This window comes from Oncorhynchus mykiss, chromosome 6 (genome assembly GCF_013265735.2).
Source record: "Oncorhynchus mykiss isolate Arlee chromosome 6, USDA_OmykA_1.1, whole genome shotgun sequence".
NCBI lineage: Eukaryota > Metazoa > Chordata > Actinopteri > Salmoniformes > Salmonidae > Oncorhynchus > Oncorhynchus mykiss.
This window is the reverse complement of record NC_048570.1, coordinates 28339232-28354744: the sequence shown is the minus strand read 5'-3', so window position 1 is coordinate 28354744 and position 15513 is coordinate 28339232. Positions and strand designations below refer to the sequence as shown.

General features: G+C 40.2%; 1 protein-coding gene across 2 annotated transcripts in view; it reads left to right on the top strand.

The window, feature by feature from the left end:
* Positions 1 to 1995: 1995 nt before the first annotated feature.
* The window catches only part of LOC110525666 (glycerol-3-phosphate acyltransferase 4), a 39437-nt gene continuing 25919 nt past the window's right edge, over positions 1996 to 15513 (top strand). Inside the window, exons 1-2 of one of the 2 annotated variants that reach the window (XM_021606002.2) lie at positions 1996 to 2290; positions 10009 to 10700. In XM_021606002.2, coding sequence (XP_021461677.1) covers positions 10527 to 10700 — 174 coding nt within the window. In that variant the 5' untranslated portion in view covers positions 1996 to 2290; positions 10009 to 10526. The remainder of the gene's footprint in view (positions 2291 to 10008; positions 10701 to 15513) is intronic. The other variant, XM_036979776.1, reaches the window with a different exon arrangement.

Below are 15513 nucleotides of genomic sequence, written 5' to 3'. Positions count from 1 at the left end.
ACGCTCCCCATCCAACCTGACAGAGCTTGAGAGGATCTGCAGAGAAGAATGGGAGAAATTCCCCATATACAGGTGTGCGAAGCTTGTAGTGTCATACCCAAGAAGACTTGAAGTTGTAATCACTGGCAAAGGTGCTTCAACAAAGTACTGAGTAAAGGGTCTGAATACTTATGTAAATGTGATATATCCGTTAGATTTTTTTATACTTTTGCAAAAATGTCAAAAAAACTGTTTACTTTGGCATTATGGGGTATTGTGTGTAGATTGAGAGAGGGGGAAAAAACATTTAATCAATTTTAAAGGCTCTAATGTAACAAAGTGAAAAAAGTCAAGGGGTCTGAGTACTTTCTGAATGCACTGTAGGTTGGTCATTTAGGTTTGTACCTGTAGACTTTCCATCACCATGGAGAAAAACGATGCACGATATAGTAATTGAGTACATTGAGACATCAAATCTATTTATATAGCCCTTCTTACATCAGCTGATATCTCAAAGTGCTGTCCAGAAACCCAGCCTAAAAGCCCAAACAGCAAGCAATGCAGGTGTAGAAGCACGGTGGCTAGGAAAAACTCCCTAGAAAGGCCCAAACCTAGGAAGAAACCTAGAGAGGAACCAGGCTATGAGGGGTGGCCAGTCCTCTTCTGGCTGTGCCGGGTGGCACATAAATGACCAGCATGGTCAAATAATAATAATCACAGTAGTTGTCGAGGGTGCAGCAAGTCAGCACCTCAGGAGTAAATGTCAGTTCGCTTTTCATAGCCGATCATTAAGAGTATCTCTACCGCTCCTGCTGTCTCTAGAGAGTTGAAAACAGCAGGTCTGGGACAGGTAGCACGTCCGGTGAACAGGTCAGGGTTCCATAGAGAGCATACTTAAAATCACGCAGGACACCGGATAAGACAGAAGTACTCCAGATATAACAGACTGACCCTAGCCCCCCGACACATAAACTACTGCAGCATAAATACTGGAGGCTGAGACAGGAGAGGTCAGGAGACACTGTAGCCCCATCCGATGATACCCACGGACAGGGCCAAACAGGCAGGATATAACCCCACCCATTTTGCCAAAGCACAGCCCCCACACCACTAGAGGGATATCTATCAAGTGCTTTGTGAAGTAGCTCAGTTAGTAGAGCATGGTGCTTGCAATACTAGGGTTGTGTTTTTCAAGTCCCATGGGGGAGCATTATGGAAAGATGTGTGCACTCAACGCTGTGAATAAGAGTGACTACTAAAATGAAACAGGAATTAATAGACAATTTCAGTTTCACATAGAAATAAGTTGCATTTGCAAACTATTTCAAGAAACTGGAAAACATATCAATCAAGCAAGTATTTATATATTCCACAAGTATTATCAGACTCAAATTTCAAATCCTGGTAAACACTCAAATACATTTAGTTTAAATATTTTTTTTCTGAAAAGTTGTGCACTGGGCCCAGACCAATATAGGCATCATCGGCATTGCAAAGAAGTTGCAGCACTCCCACCCCCAAACTACTTCCCGTGGCTATTTGGTTAGCTCTTGTGCTATGTGGTAACCTCTCGTCTTCCATAAAAAGGCGCTGTAACATATGGCCATGTGGGAACACTAACTGTATCAAGGCGTATATCAATTTAACCTTTTGTATTTTAGACAATTATTTCTCTCTGATATGAAAGATCATTATGCTTCCAAAACCGTACCGTAAGCAACGCGTGTTAATGTTACATTTGAGAATCGAGGCTCTTAACAAATCTCCCCCATACTGAAGACGCCTTCGTCCAATGACTCTCCTGTGTAATGTAATGGAACTCAGTCATCAATGTTTGGATCGCTTGTTATACTTGATACATTTTTAGTGTAAACCATATATGTTCAACTGTAAATCATGATGTGAGATTATGATTTATATTGAGTCTAGCGTGGATTGCTTTAACTAACTAAATCAGATGTATGATTGCCCTCAATATTGGACCTACTGTTACGCGTTGCAAATGTGTCTTTTGTGGTCAGTACCCAGCCATGCTTCAGTGTTTCCACGTCCCACCACCAGGTGTCAGTTTAGAGACACTGAGGGAGGTGTTTTTGTTCTTGCTGATAAACACGAGACACCAAAACCAACGAGATTATCGCAGGAACATCTGATGTGCAGCATCATAGTTCGTCCAGAAATACTTTCATCACGTTGCATCCACGCAACTATCCGATAGCCACCGGGTGGAGACAACAATGTGAGAGGTCCGAAACAAAGCCCGATACAAAGACGGCTAACATCGTTGCTGATCGGACAACCTTGGGTACCAGTGAGTACATTAATTGTAACTAAACACGTTTCAGTTAATTGTTCTTATCGTGTCAACGTCGTCTTCCATGATAGAAAGCTAACGTTAGCTAGCTAGCACTCAAAACCCGACAGTTTAATATTAGCCTAGCTTGCCAGCTAGTAGTGTGATGTTGATATATGGGGATGGATGCATGAATCGTGACACATTACTGTAGCTAGCAACTCTGTAAAATCTTAAAGCCTATCTGTTACTAATGACATCACTTTTTTGTTAAATGTACCTGCATCATTTTATCGATTATCATACGGTACAATAGCAGCCCCCTCTATTTCTACACCCCAAATAATGTAATTATACTGTAAATAGCCAGCCAGCCTAGCTAGCTATATAGCTTTCATGGCTAGCTATAACACCAGAAACGGCTGGTTAGCTGTACGTTAGTCTGATTTGATCTGGCTGTGTAAACACAATTAATTGGTATGTAACTACACCCTGAAACGAATACCTGTAAAATCGTGTAAATATTCATACAAGCCATAATGTTAAATACAATTACATTTAAACGTACTATATCGGTTGTCTGTGCGGTCTGTCCGAAGGTTCAAACAATATCCAAAGGAAAGTAAACTTTTAGAGAGCATATATATATATATATAGGTATATGGTTCGGTTAGGCACTGAGGTAAGAATTTGTTTTATATTTGGATATTCGGTAACGTAACTCTCTCTTAGACAGCTATTTTAACCAAGCATGACAATGAACATTTTATATTCGGAATCGGGGGAGGATGGAGAACAATCAACAAATTGTTTTTATGTCCATAAAAATAAACGATTTCAAACTTTATTAAAGGTGCACTATGCAGAAATCGCTCCGCCATTACCTGGTTGCTAGAATTCTAATAGTTTGCCCAATTTCAGTTTGTGACGAAACAAGCAAGTATAGTGTAGATAATCACTGTACCATTTAAACCACTGTGAAATATATTTTCCATAAACAAAAATATTTTATTTTCAGTTGTTTGAATCTAGTGTATAAAACTGGAAGTAGAAGAGCAAAAACAAAACTTAAGAACAGGAAGCATAGAACAGCGCACATAGAACAGATCTACCACTTATTATGCTTGCTTTTAATGATTGACTGATCTACAACACATTCCTATATGAATTTGGTCATATTGCCCAAAGATGTACATATGGCAGTTTTCATTATTATAATTTTTTTCTCCAAAAAGTGTAGATAGTTCTCCATCCTCCCCTGATTTAAAATATACTATTTTCATTGTTATGGAATGCTTGGTTCAATTGTCATTGAGGAGATAACCAAATATACAATATAAAACACATTTTACCTAGGTGCAGAATCAAACTGTATAGATAGATAAAGTGCCTTCAGAAAGTATTCCCACTTAGTTACTGTGTTTTGCATTTGTAGGGCATTACACACGATACCCCATAGTGTGGTGGAATTTTGTTTTTCGAAATTTGTACAAATTAAGCTGAAATGTCTTGAGTCAATAACCTTTCAACCCCTTTGTTTATGGTAAGCCTAAATATAATCAGGATAAAAAATTTGCTTAACAATTCACATAATACACTATATATACAAAAGTATGTGGATTCGGCTATTTCAGCCACACCTGTTGCTGACAGGTGTATAAAATCGAGCACACCGCCATGCAATCTCCATAGACAAACATTGGCAGTAGAATGTCCTTACTGAAGAGCTCAGTGACTTTCAACGTGACACCGCAAGTGCTGTTATTGTGACGTGGAAACGTATAGGAGCAACAACGGCACAGCTGCGAAGTGGTAGGCCACACAAGCTCACAGAATGGGACCACCGAGTATTGAAGTGCATAGCATGTAAAACATAGTAGTGAGTGTTGCAACCGAGGACAGACTGAGTTCCAAACTGCCTTTGGAAGCAACATCAAGAACAGTTCGTCGGGAGCATCATGAAATGGGTTTCCATGGCCAAGCAGCCGCACACAAGCCTAAAATCACCATGTGCAATACCAAGCATCAGCCGGAGTGGTGTAAAGCTTTCCGCCATTGGACTCTGGAGCAGTGGAAACTTGTAGGAGAGCGCTTCCTGCTCCAATGCATAGTGGCAACTGTAAAGTTTGGTGGAGGAGAAATAATGGTCTGGGGCTGTTTTTCATTGTTCAGGCTAGGCCCTTTAGTTCCAGTGAAGGGAAATGTTAATGCTACAGCATACAATGGCATTCTAGACTATTCTGTGCTTCCAACTTTGTGGAAACAGTTTGGAGAAAGCCCTTTTCTGTTTCAGCATGCCAATGCCCTAGTGCACAAAGTGAGTTCCATACAGAAATGATTTGTCGAGATCGGTGTGGAAGAAATTGACTGGCCTGCACAGAGCCCTGACCTCAACCCCATCAAACACCTTTGGGATGAATTGGGACGCCGACTGCGAGCCAGGCCTAATCGCCCAACATCAGTGCCCGACCTCATTAATGCTCTTGTGGCTGAATGGTAGCAAGTCCCTGCAGCAATATTCCAACATCTAGTGGAAAGCCTTTCACAGAAGAGTGGAGGCTGTAATAGCAGCAAAGGGGGACCAACTCCATATTAATGACCATGATTTTGGAATGAGATGTTCAATGACCAGGTGTCCACATACTTTTGGTCATGTAGTGTATGTTGGATGGACTCACTCTGTGTGCATTAATAGTGTTTAACATGATTTTTGAATGACTACCTCATCTCTGCAGCCCACACATATAAATTATCTGTAAGGTCCCTCAGTCGAGCAGTGAATTTCAAACACAGATTCAACCACAAAGATCATGGAAGTTTTCCAAGGCCTCACAAATAAGAGCACCTGTTGGTAGATGGGTCAAAAACAAATACACATTGACAATCCTTTTGAGCATGGTGAAGTTATTAATTATAATTTGGATGGTGTATCAATACACCCAGCAATACAAAGAAACAGGGGACCTTCCTAACAGTTGCTGGAGAGGAAGGAAACCGATTAGGGTTTTCACCACGAGGTCAATGGTGACTTTAAAACAGTTACAGAGTTGAATGGCTATGATAGGAGAAAACTGCAGATGGTTACCCCACAATACTGACCTAAATGACAGAATGAAAAGAAAAAAGCCTGTACAGCAGGGGTTCCCAAACGTTTTTGGCTCACGATCCAATTTTGATATCTGAAAATTCTTGAGACCCCAACTATGTGAAAAAAATGATGTAGCCTAATTATCAGCCAATGTTAACTTTTTTTATTTGGTGCTATGGCAGTCAATTAAAAAACATTCTGACCATATTTCTGATTGCAAATTAGTCAGACATAAGATACATTATCTCACCAACACTAATGAGATGGGTGTGCTTGATGCATGTCGAGTCGGAGATTCTGAAAGTCAGGGGGCGTGGTCGACAGTGCGCACCTCATCTCTGCTGTCAAATCCAACTTGGATCGATATTTGGTTTTAATGCAGACAAGAGCACTGAATCTAGCTTCCCACAGATATGAGCTGGCGAAGGGTACCAAGAGTTTTATGGTGCTTTCAAAACAAATGGCAACTTGGAAAAATACAAGGTGAAATCATGACGTCAGTGATCTTCAGGTCGGAAAGTCTGAGCTCTAAAGTCGTGTCCAAAAGTTTTGAGAATGACACAAATATTAATTTTCACAAAGTCTGCTGCTTCAGTGTCTAGATATTTTTGTCAGATGTTACTATGGAATACTGAAGTATAATTACAAGCATTTCATAAGTGTTAAAGGCTTTTATGCAAAGAGTCAATATTTGCAGTGTTGACCTCTGCAATCCGCCCTGGCATGCTGTCAATTAACTTCTGGGGCAACATCCTGACTGATTGCAGCCCATTCTTGCATAATCAATGCTTGGAGTTTGTCAGAATTTGTGGATTTTTGTTCATCCGCCTCTTGAGGATTGACCACAAGTTCTCAATGGGATTAAGGTCTGGGGAGTTTCTTGGCGATGGACCCAAAATATCAATGTTTTGTTCCCAGAGCCACTTAGTTATCACTTTTGCATTATGGCAAGGTGCTCCATCATGCTGGAAAAGGCATTGTTCTTCACCAAACTGTTCCTGGATGGTTGGGAGAAGTTGCTCTCGGAGGATGTGTGTTGGTACCATTCCTTATTCATTAGGCAAAATTGTGAGGATGCTTTACTGTTGGCATGACACAGGACTGACAGTAGCGCTCACTAGAGGTTGACCGATTATGATTTTTCAACGGCGATACCGATTATTGGAGGACCAAAAAAGCTGATACCGATTAATCAGCCTATTTTTTTATTTGTAATAATGACAATTACAACAATACTGAATGAACACTTATTTTAACTTAATATAATACATCAATAAAATCAATTTAGCCTAAAAAATGTGAAACGTGTTCAATTTGGTTTAAATAATGCAAAAACAAAGTGTTGGAGAAGAAAGTAAAAGTGCAATATGTGCTGTGTAAAAAGGATAACGTTTAATTTCCTTGCTCAGAACATGAGAAAATATGAAAGCTGGTGGTTCCTTTTAACACGAGTCTTCAATATTCCCAGGTAAGACGTTTTAGGTTGTAGTTATTATAGGAATTAAAGGACTATTTCTCTCTATAAGATTTGTATTTCATATTCTCATAGGCACTTTACTATTGCCAGTGTAACGGTATAGCTTCCGTCCCTCTCCTCGCCCCTACCTGGGCTTGAACCAGGAACACATCGACAACAGCCACCCTCAAAGCAGCGTTACCCATGCAGAGCAAGGGGAACAACTACTCCAAGTCTCAGAACGAGTGACATTTGAAACGCTATTAGCGTGCACCCCCGCTAACTAGCTAGCCATTTCACATCGGTTACACCAGCCTAATCTTCAGGAGTTCATAGGCTTGAACTCATAAACAGCTCAATGCTTGAAGCACAGCAAAGAGCTGCTGGCAAAACGCACGAAAGTGCTGTTTGAATGAATGCTTACGAGCCTGCTGGTGTCTACCATCGCTCAGTCAGAAGTCAGACTGCTCTATCAAATCATACACTTAATTATAACATAATAACACAGAAATACGAGCCTTTGGCCATTAAAATGGTAGAATCCGGAAACGATCATTTCGAAAACAAAACGTTTATTCTTTCAGTGAAATACGGAACTGTTCCGTATTTTATCTAACGGATGGCAACCCTAAGTCTAAATATTGCTGTTACGTTGTACAACCTTCAATGTTATGTCATAATTATGTACAATTCTGGCAAATTAACTACGTTCTTTGTTAGGAATAAATGGACTTCACACAGTTCGCAATGAGCCAGGCGACCCAAACTGCTGCATATACCCTGACTGCTTGCACGGAACACGAGAGAAATGACACAATTTCCCTAGTTATAAGAAATACATTTTAGCAGGCAATATTAACTTAATATGCAGGTTTAAAAATATATACTTGTCTATTGATTTTAAAGAAAGGCTTTGATGTTTATGGTTAGGTACACATTGGTGTAACAACAGTGCTTTTTTTGCAAATGCGCTTGTCAAATCATCACCCGTTTGTCGAAGTAGGCTGTGATTCAATGAGAAATTAACAGGCACCGCATCAAATATATGCAATGCAGGATACGCTAGATAAACTAGTAATATCATCAACCATGTGTAGTTAACTAGGGATTATGTTAAGATTGATTGTTTTTTATAAGATAAGTTTAATGCTAGCTAGCAACTTACCATGGCATGCCTGCCACGCAGGCTCCTTGTGGAGTGCAATGTAAGGCAGGTGGTTAGAGCTTTGGACTAGTAACCGGAAGGTTGCAAAAACTAATCCCCGAGCTGACAAGGTAAAAATCTGTCGTTCTGCCCCTGAACAAGGCAGTTAACCCACCGTTCCTAGGCCGTCATTGAAAATAAGAATGTGTTCTTAACTGACTTGCCTAGTTAAATAAAGGTGTAAAAAAATGGGCAAATCGGTGTCCAAAAATACAGATTACCGATTGTTATGAAAACTTGAAATCGGCCCTAATTAATCGGCCATTCCGATTAATCGGTCGACCTCTAGCGCTCACCTTGTCTTCTCCGGACAAGCTTTTTTCCGGATTCCCCAAACAATTGGAAAGGGGATTCATCAGAGAAAAAACCCCAGTCCTCAACAGTCCAATCCCTGTACCTTTTTGCAGAATATCAGTCTGTCCCTGATGTTTTTCCTGGAGAGAAGTGGCCTTCTTGACACCAGGCCATCCTCTAAACCATCCTCCTCATTGTGCGTGCTGATGCACTCACACCTGCCTGCTGCCATTCCTGAGCAAGCTCTGTAATGTTGGTGCCCCGATCCCGCAGCTGAATCAACTTTAGGAGACGATCTTGGCGTTTGCTGGACTTTCTTGGGCGCCCTGAAGCCTTCTTCACAACAATTGAACCGCTCTCCTTGAAGCTCTTGATGATCCGATAAATGGTTGATTTAGGTGCAATCTTACTGGCAGCAATATCCTTGCCTGTGAAGTCCTTTTTGTGCAAAGCAATGATGACGGCATGTGTTTCCTTGCAGGTAACCATGGTTGACAGAGGAATAACAATGATTCCAAGCACCACCCTCCTTTTGAAGCTTCCAGTCTGTTTTTCAAACTCAATCAGCATGACAGAGTGATCTCCAGCCTTGTCCTTGTCAACACTCACACCTGTGTTAACGAGAGACTCACTGACATGATGTCAGCTGGTCCTTTTGTGGCAGGGCTGAAATGCGGTGAAAATATTTTGTGGGGATTCAGTTAATTTGCATGGCAAAGAGGGACTTTGCAATTAATTGCAATTCATCTGATCACTCTTCATAACATTCTGGAGTATATGCAAATTGCCATCATACAAACTGAGGCAGCAGACTTTGTGGAAATTAATATTTGTGTCATTCTCAAAACTTTTGGTCACGACTGTAGAATGAGGCCTGTGTTTCCGAGTTGGAATTCCGAGTTTGATGACTGTTCAAAAATAACCCATTACTTTTTTTATTTTTTTTATACATTTGCAAACATTTGTAAAATACTTTTTGCTTTGTCATTATGGGGTATTGTGTGTAGATTGATGAGGAAAACAAATAATTTAATACATTTTAGAATACGGCTATATTGTAACAAAATGTGGAAAATGTCAAGGGGTCTGAATACTTTCCTTATGCACTGTTTTAAGAAGCAGAAGAAGTGAAAACAGCATCATTGTCATCAACATTGACCATGCAGACTGAATGCAAGTGTCTCATGGTCAAGCATCAACAAATGCGCTCCTTGAGTGACGAGGCGCGGCTAGATCTGTGTGGAAAGCGGCATGAAGAGGGAGAGCGGAGAGAGATGACTCAGATAGCTGAGTAAACTATAAAAACAGACGTTACACACGGCGTATCACATTTAACAATCCAAACATTAAAATACCGTTATAGAAGGTAAAGTAAAAACCCCAACCGTTCTGTGCATCAATACCGGTTTACCGTAAAATACGGTATACCACCTAACCCTAGGCCAAGGTCCGGAGCCTGCTGGTTTTCTGTTCTACCTAATAATTAATTGCACACACCTGGTGTCCCAGGTCTAAATCAGTCACTGATTAGAGGGGAACGATGGAATGGAACTGGCTTTGAAGTGCAGAGTTGAGTTGAAGGCCTAATACCTTTGGGACACCTGGGAGTTTTCAATGGTTGCAACCCAGAGTCCTTTGCCTTTGTTAACAAACAGAGTAGACTAACCTTCCTTTTTTGTTTACATTTCTTTCAGGTGCATGGGATGCTCAACTGAAGAGGCTTGCTACTTTTGGATCATTTCAACACAATATTCTCAATCCCTTTCAGGCTCCAAAAACAAAGGCTTATGTTCTATTGTTGACACATTTGAAACAATTCTTTAAAAAAAAAATTTTTTTAGAGTAGTGCAGGATGGAATTATTATTTTTTGTTGAGTTCTTCTCAGTTTTTCATTGTCGACCAATGCACCACATTAAGTTTGAATGATAGGAAGCTAAAGAAAATAACTTGACTGGAAGGCCCAGTTGCTGTAACATATTTCTAAAGCTGGGAGAGGCAGTAGCAAGATGCTGTCCTCTACAGCCATGGATTCACTGGCCAGTTGGAGGAGGAGTCTGGTCCCTCAGACGTCTTAATGAAGGCCGTGTTCTGGCTGAGAACTGAGACCAAGGTCCTAAAAGGCTAACAAGTGAGGCACTGTCCTCTCCTGCTGTTGACTTGCCTTTATATTCTGTGTAGTAGGATCCCCACACTTCCCCCTAAAGCCTCAAGATGGGCCTGTTCTTAGACTTCAACCCCTTTGATAACCTGCTGTGCATTCTCCTGGGCATCTCCTTCACGGTGTGGTTCACCCTACTGCTGGTCTTCATCATCGTGCCTGCCATCTTTGGAGTGTCCTTTGGCATTCGACAGCTCTACATGAAAACACTACTGAAGATCTTTGAGGTGAGTGTGAACCACTTGAGTGTTTGCAGGGGTTCATTGATGTTATCAGTTTCTGGTCAGAGAGGACATCACATCTGACATTTGCACATGTATGATTAATATGAATGATCACTAATGGATGCTAGGCATATACATTTCACACAACATTTATGACTGAATTAGACTTGAGTGGAGTGCATGGATTATGCTCACCGTGCAGTGATGTGGCAGTTCCCCGTGTGAACGTGCACTTGACCTAAACTGGGGCTTAGGAATGGGAATGCAGTTTTCTGTAGGTCATGCGCTTACTCCCCATCTCCAATCCCTCACCTCCTACATCAAAGCTCCATTGTGTGAGTTCAGTTCAGGTCTGTATTTTCACTGTGCTTCATTTCCTTCCCATGAAGTCTTGCCAAACCCGTATGTTGTCACAGGGAGGCTGAGGCAGAACATGTGGTGTACACTTTATATAAGGAGTGTGTAATAGCACACAAGAATAATCAATGACTCAACAATGTCATGCTTGTCAATATAATGGGCTACTGCCAAAAGAGTAAGCTTTTGATATTGATTCGTACGAAACCTTCCGCACATATTTTCCCATTGTACAAGTGTTCAGAAAGTTACTTTTTGGACCTGAATGCCAAAACATTTGAGAGATAAAGATGCTCAAAGTTTACCATGAGACATGTCTAAATCACTGGAAAATATACATTTAGATTTATATTAGAGGTCGACCGATTAATCGGAATGGCCGATTTAATTAGGGCCGATTTCAAGTTTTCATAACAATCGGAAATCGGTATTTTTGGGCACCGATTTGCCCATTTAAAAATATATATATATTTTTTTATATACCTTTTATTTAACTAGGCAAGTCAGTTAAGAACACATTCTTATTTTCAATGATGGCCTAGGAACGGTGGGTTAACTGCCTTGTTTAGGGGCAGAACGACAGATTTTCACCGTGTCAGCTCGGGGGATCCAATCTTGCAACCTTACAGTTAACTAGTCCAACGCAATAACGACCTGGCTCTCTCGTTGCACTCCACAAGGAGACTGACTGCCTGTTACACAAATGCAGTAAGCCAAGGTAAGTTGCTAGCTAGCATTAAACTTATCTTATAAAAAACAATCAATCATAATCACTAGTTAACTACACATGGTTGATGATATTACTAGATATTATCTAGCGTGTCCTGTGTTGCATCTGACTGAGCGGTGGTAGGCAGAAGCAGGCGCGTAAACATGAATTCAAACAGCACTTTTGTGCGTTTTGCGAGCAGCTCTTCGTTGTGTGTCAAGCATTGCGCTTTTTATGACTTCAAGCCTATCAACTACCGAGATGAGGCTCATGTAACCGAAGTGAAATGGCCAGCTAGTTAGCGTGCGTTAATTGTCATTGTGTTGCTGGTTCGAGCCCAGGGAGGAGCGAGGAGAGGGACGGAAGCTATACTGTTACACTGGCAATAGTAAAGTGCCTATAAGGACATCCAATAGTCAAAGGTTAATGAAATACAAATGGTATAGAGGGAAATAGTCCTATAATTCCTATAATAACTATAACCTAAAACTTCTTACCTGGGAGTATTGAAGACTCATGTTAAAAGGAACCACCAGCTTTCATATGTTCTCATGTTCTGAGCTTGGAACTCAAACGTTAGCTTTCTTACATAGCACATATTGCACTTTTACTTTCTTCTCCAACACTTTGTTTTTGCATTATTTAAACCAAATTGAACATGTTTCATTATTTACTTGAGGCTAAATAGATTTTATTGATGTATTATATTAAGTTAAAATAAGTGTTAATTCAGTATCATTGTAAATGTCATTATTACAACAACAAAAAAACACAAAAAAACGGCCGATTAATCGGTATCGGCTTTTTTGGTCCTCCAATAATCGGTATCGGCGTTGAAAAATCATAATCGGTTGACCTCTAATTTATATAAATTAAAAGTTTATGAACAGGGTTGTCGAACTACTTTATAATTTCTTTCAATAGTTTAAAATAAAAATGGTGCAAAAATAAACGTGTAAACTCAAATTCATATTGACATATGTTGTAGCTTAGACCCTATTTTACATAATCTGTTTTTCTGTTGTGCCAACCATTTCTTTAGACACAAAATGCTCTTGAATGCAGGGTGGGCGTCATGTTTTGGCTGATAAATGTACTAAAATGGAATTCAATTGAAAGTTCAACTTTCAAATGGTAACACTAAGATGGTTAGAGGTCCACACATCAGAGAATGTTGACTTGAATGCCCTGGCAGTTTTGTATCCAAATATTGTTTGATTTGCTTGCCATCTACAGTGGTGATGACTGTATTCCGACTGACAACTTTACCCGGACGAGGATTCGCCGATGTCAAGCTCTTTCCAAAAGCCTAATCTCTGACTAAGTAAGCTAAATGACACATGTTGTTGGCTTAGCTAGCTAGCTACATGCCAAATGGATAGAATACCCAGCCTCATGTATCTGAAAATACATTGATGTTTACTGATCATGAAAAGCAGGCAGTTACTTGCTGTACAAGAATTTCGCTACAACCGCAATAACATCTGCTAAAAATGTGTGTGACCAATAAAATTTGATTTGTATAACTCTGATAGAACTTAATGTTGACTAATCGTTCTGACTATCCTTTTCAAGAGGGGATGATATTAAAAACCAAATATGTATAATATTTAACAATCCCTTAAATGGCATGTAGTTGTCAATGGTTTTAGCGGAGCTGGGGGTCTCCTTGCCCTCCCCAGCAGCTTAATTGAACGCTCTGCACCGTTTTGTGAAGTTTTTTTGATATCAACCTATTCAAGAGCATGTTTTGTCTCAACCTATGGCGGGCACAACACAAAACCCTTAGAAGATGTAAGGTCTAAGCTACAACATATGTGAATCTGATAATTGACGTTAAAGGGTTAAAGGGATAGTCAAAAAGTGATTGAATTCAAATGGACTTACCCGTTTTAAATTCTTATGTCAATCTCAATGTGACTCATATTTAAAAAGAATAGTGCCGAGACTGGAGCAAAAAATATGGTCATAGGAAACCTTCTCTAGCCCATGTTTACATAAATCCAATTATTTTTTAACTTTAGCAGTACATCTAAGAATCAAGTTAGCTACCTAGATAATGTTTAGCTAGTGATAGTGATCAGAGATTATCTATATGCTGACCATATACTGACCACTCTAACAATGGGAATAAATGTCCACAAAAGCGGAAGGCAGGCGGGATCAGGCGAGACATTCTAGATGTTCGATCGGGTTCAAGTCCGGGCTCTGGTGAGCAGTACACTTGTAAAAAATATTATATAAAACACTGTTATATACATACAGTATGTACAGCAGCTAGCAATATCTATACCACAATGCAATTGTGACCATACTAGGAATTCTATATTATACTACAACATCAATGTAACTGAATATGGATGTTGTGTTGGTTGAATGTTCAAGGCAGGTTCTAGAATGTTCTTCATCTGGTGAATTTTTTTGTGTGTTTGGTAATAATGGCAGCTGGTTTAACAGGCTTTGGCACTGTGGCGATGTTGGCAGAGATGTTGGGTTTTGGGGGTAGTGACTCTGGCTTCTTGTAGACAACAGACTTGTCCTTTCTGCGCTCCACAGCCAGGTGGACAATCCTCTCATACACTTTTTTCATCACCCACTGCTTCGAACTCTTGCAGATGATTTATTTGTACACGCATTAGCTAAATGTAGCTTGCAAGACAAGAACACAGCTAGCTAAACAGTCTAACACGTAACGTTAACATATCAAACATGAACGTTTACACCTCTCATACGAATATAAAAGTATAGTTTCAGCTTATTAAAATGACCTTAAAACAAATTACTGTATGAATGTTGGGCTCAAAGAAACAACTGTTTACACTGCCCTGCTTTGAGGCGGGCAACTGTCGGGTGATTGTTGTGTGCAACCTCCGGAGGTAGCGTTCAAGATGTGAGAAATACGCACGTTAACATTGCAGTAATGTCTCTCGACAATCGATACCTCTCGAGAATCTCTAAAAAATTATCCTTAATTCTTGTCAATGAAAATAGACCCTTAGGCATGAAGTTTACTTTGTAGGATCTGTGCTTCTGACCCTACTTGATCAACCATTCTGGCCTTGTTTAGCCTACTGATGGGTTAAAAAGCATCTCTCAATATGATGAATCTGAAGTTTCAATGGTTGGTGGGAGCCTAGCTGCCTGGTCACATCTCACTAGGAGCCCTTGCTAAAACTGAACTAGAGCTGAAACCAGAGAAGGTTATCACCCTCTTTCTTCCTTTTCTTTCTTAAGTGTCGAAAGTAAGCCTGTCAGCAGTTTCCAGCGAACCCCTTTGAGAGTGAATTCTAGTGCCAAAAATAAATGGTCCGGAGGGAGATGGCAGGGGCTTGATATATGAGAGCTTTTCAGCTCGCAGTAGTGCCTAGTCTAGTCAACCAGCATTTGTATGGTAGAAGTAAAGGGTTAAAATGACAGATTGTTGGAAACTAGGTGATTGTATGACAGGTTATATTTCACTTGGTTTCTGCAAATACAAGACCTTGGTATTGCTTCAATGATTAAAGTCTCCAACATGTGGAAATCACATCCTGTGCTGCTGGTAACTTGAGTCACGAATGTAACCTCATAACTGGTATATGTGCATGTAGCAGCCTATGTGTGAGCTGGGCTCTGGGAATCGTCTTGCTATCCAGGGAAGGATCTCCCAACTGGCAGCTGGCGGGTGGTTTTATCAAAAAAACGTTTATTTTATTATTATAATTTTTGGGGGACATAAAATACTTTTAAACACCAGGAAATCAGCTCCAA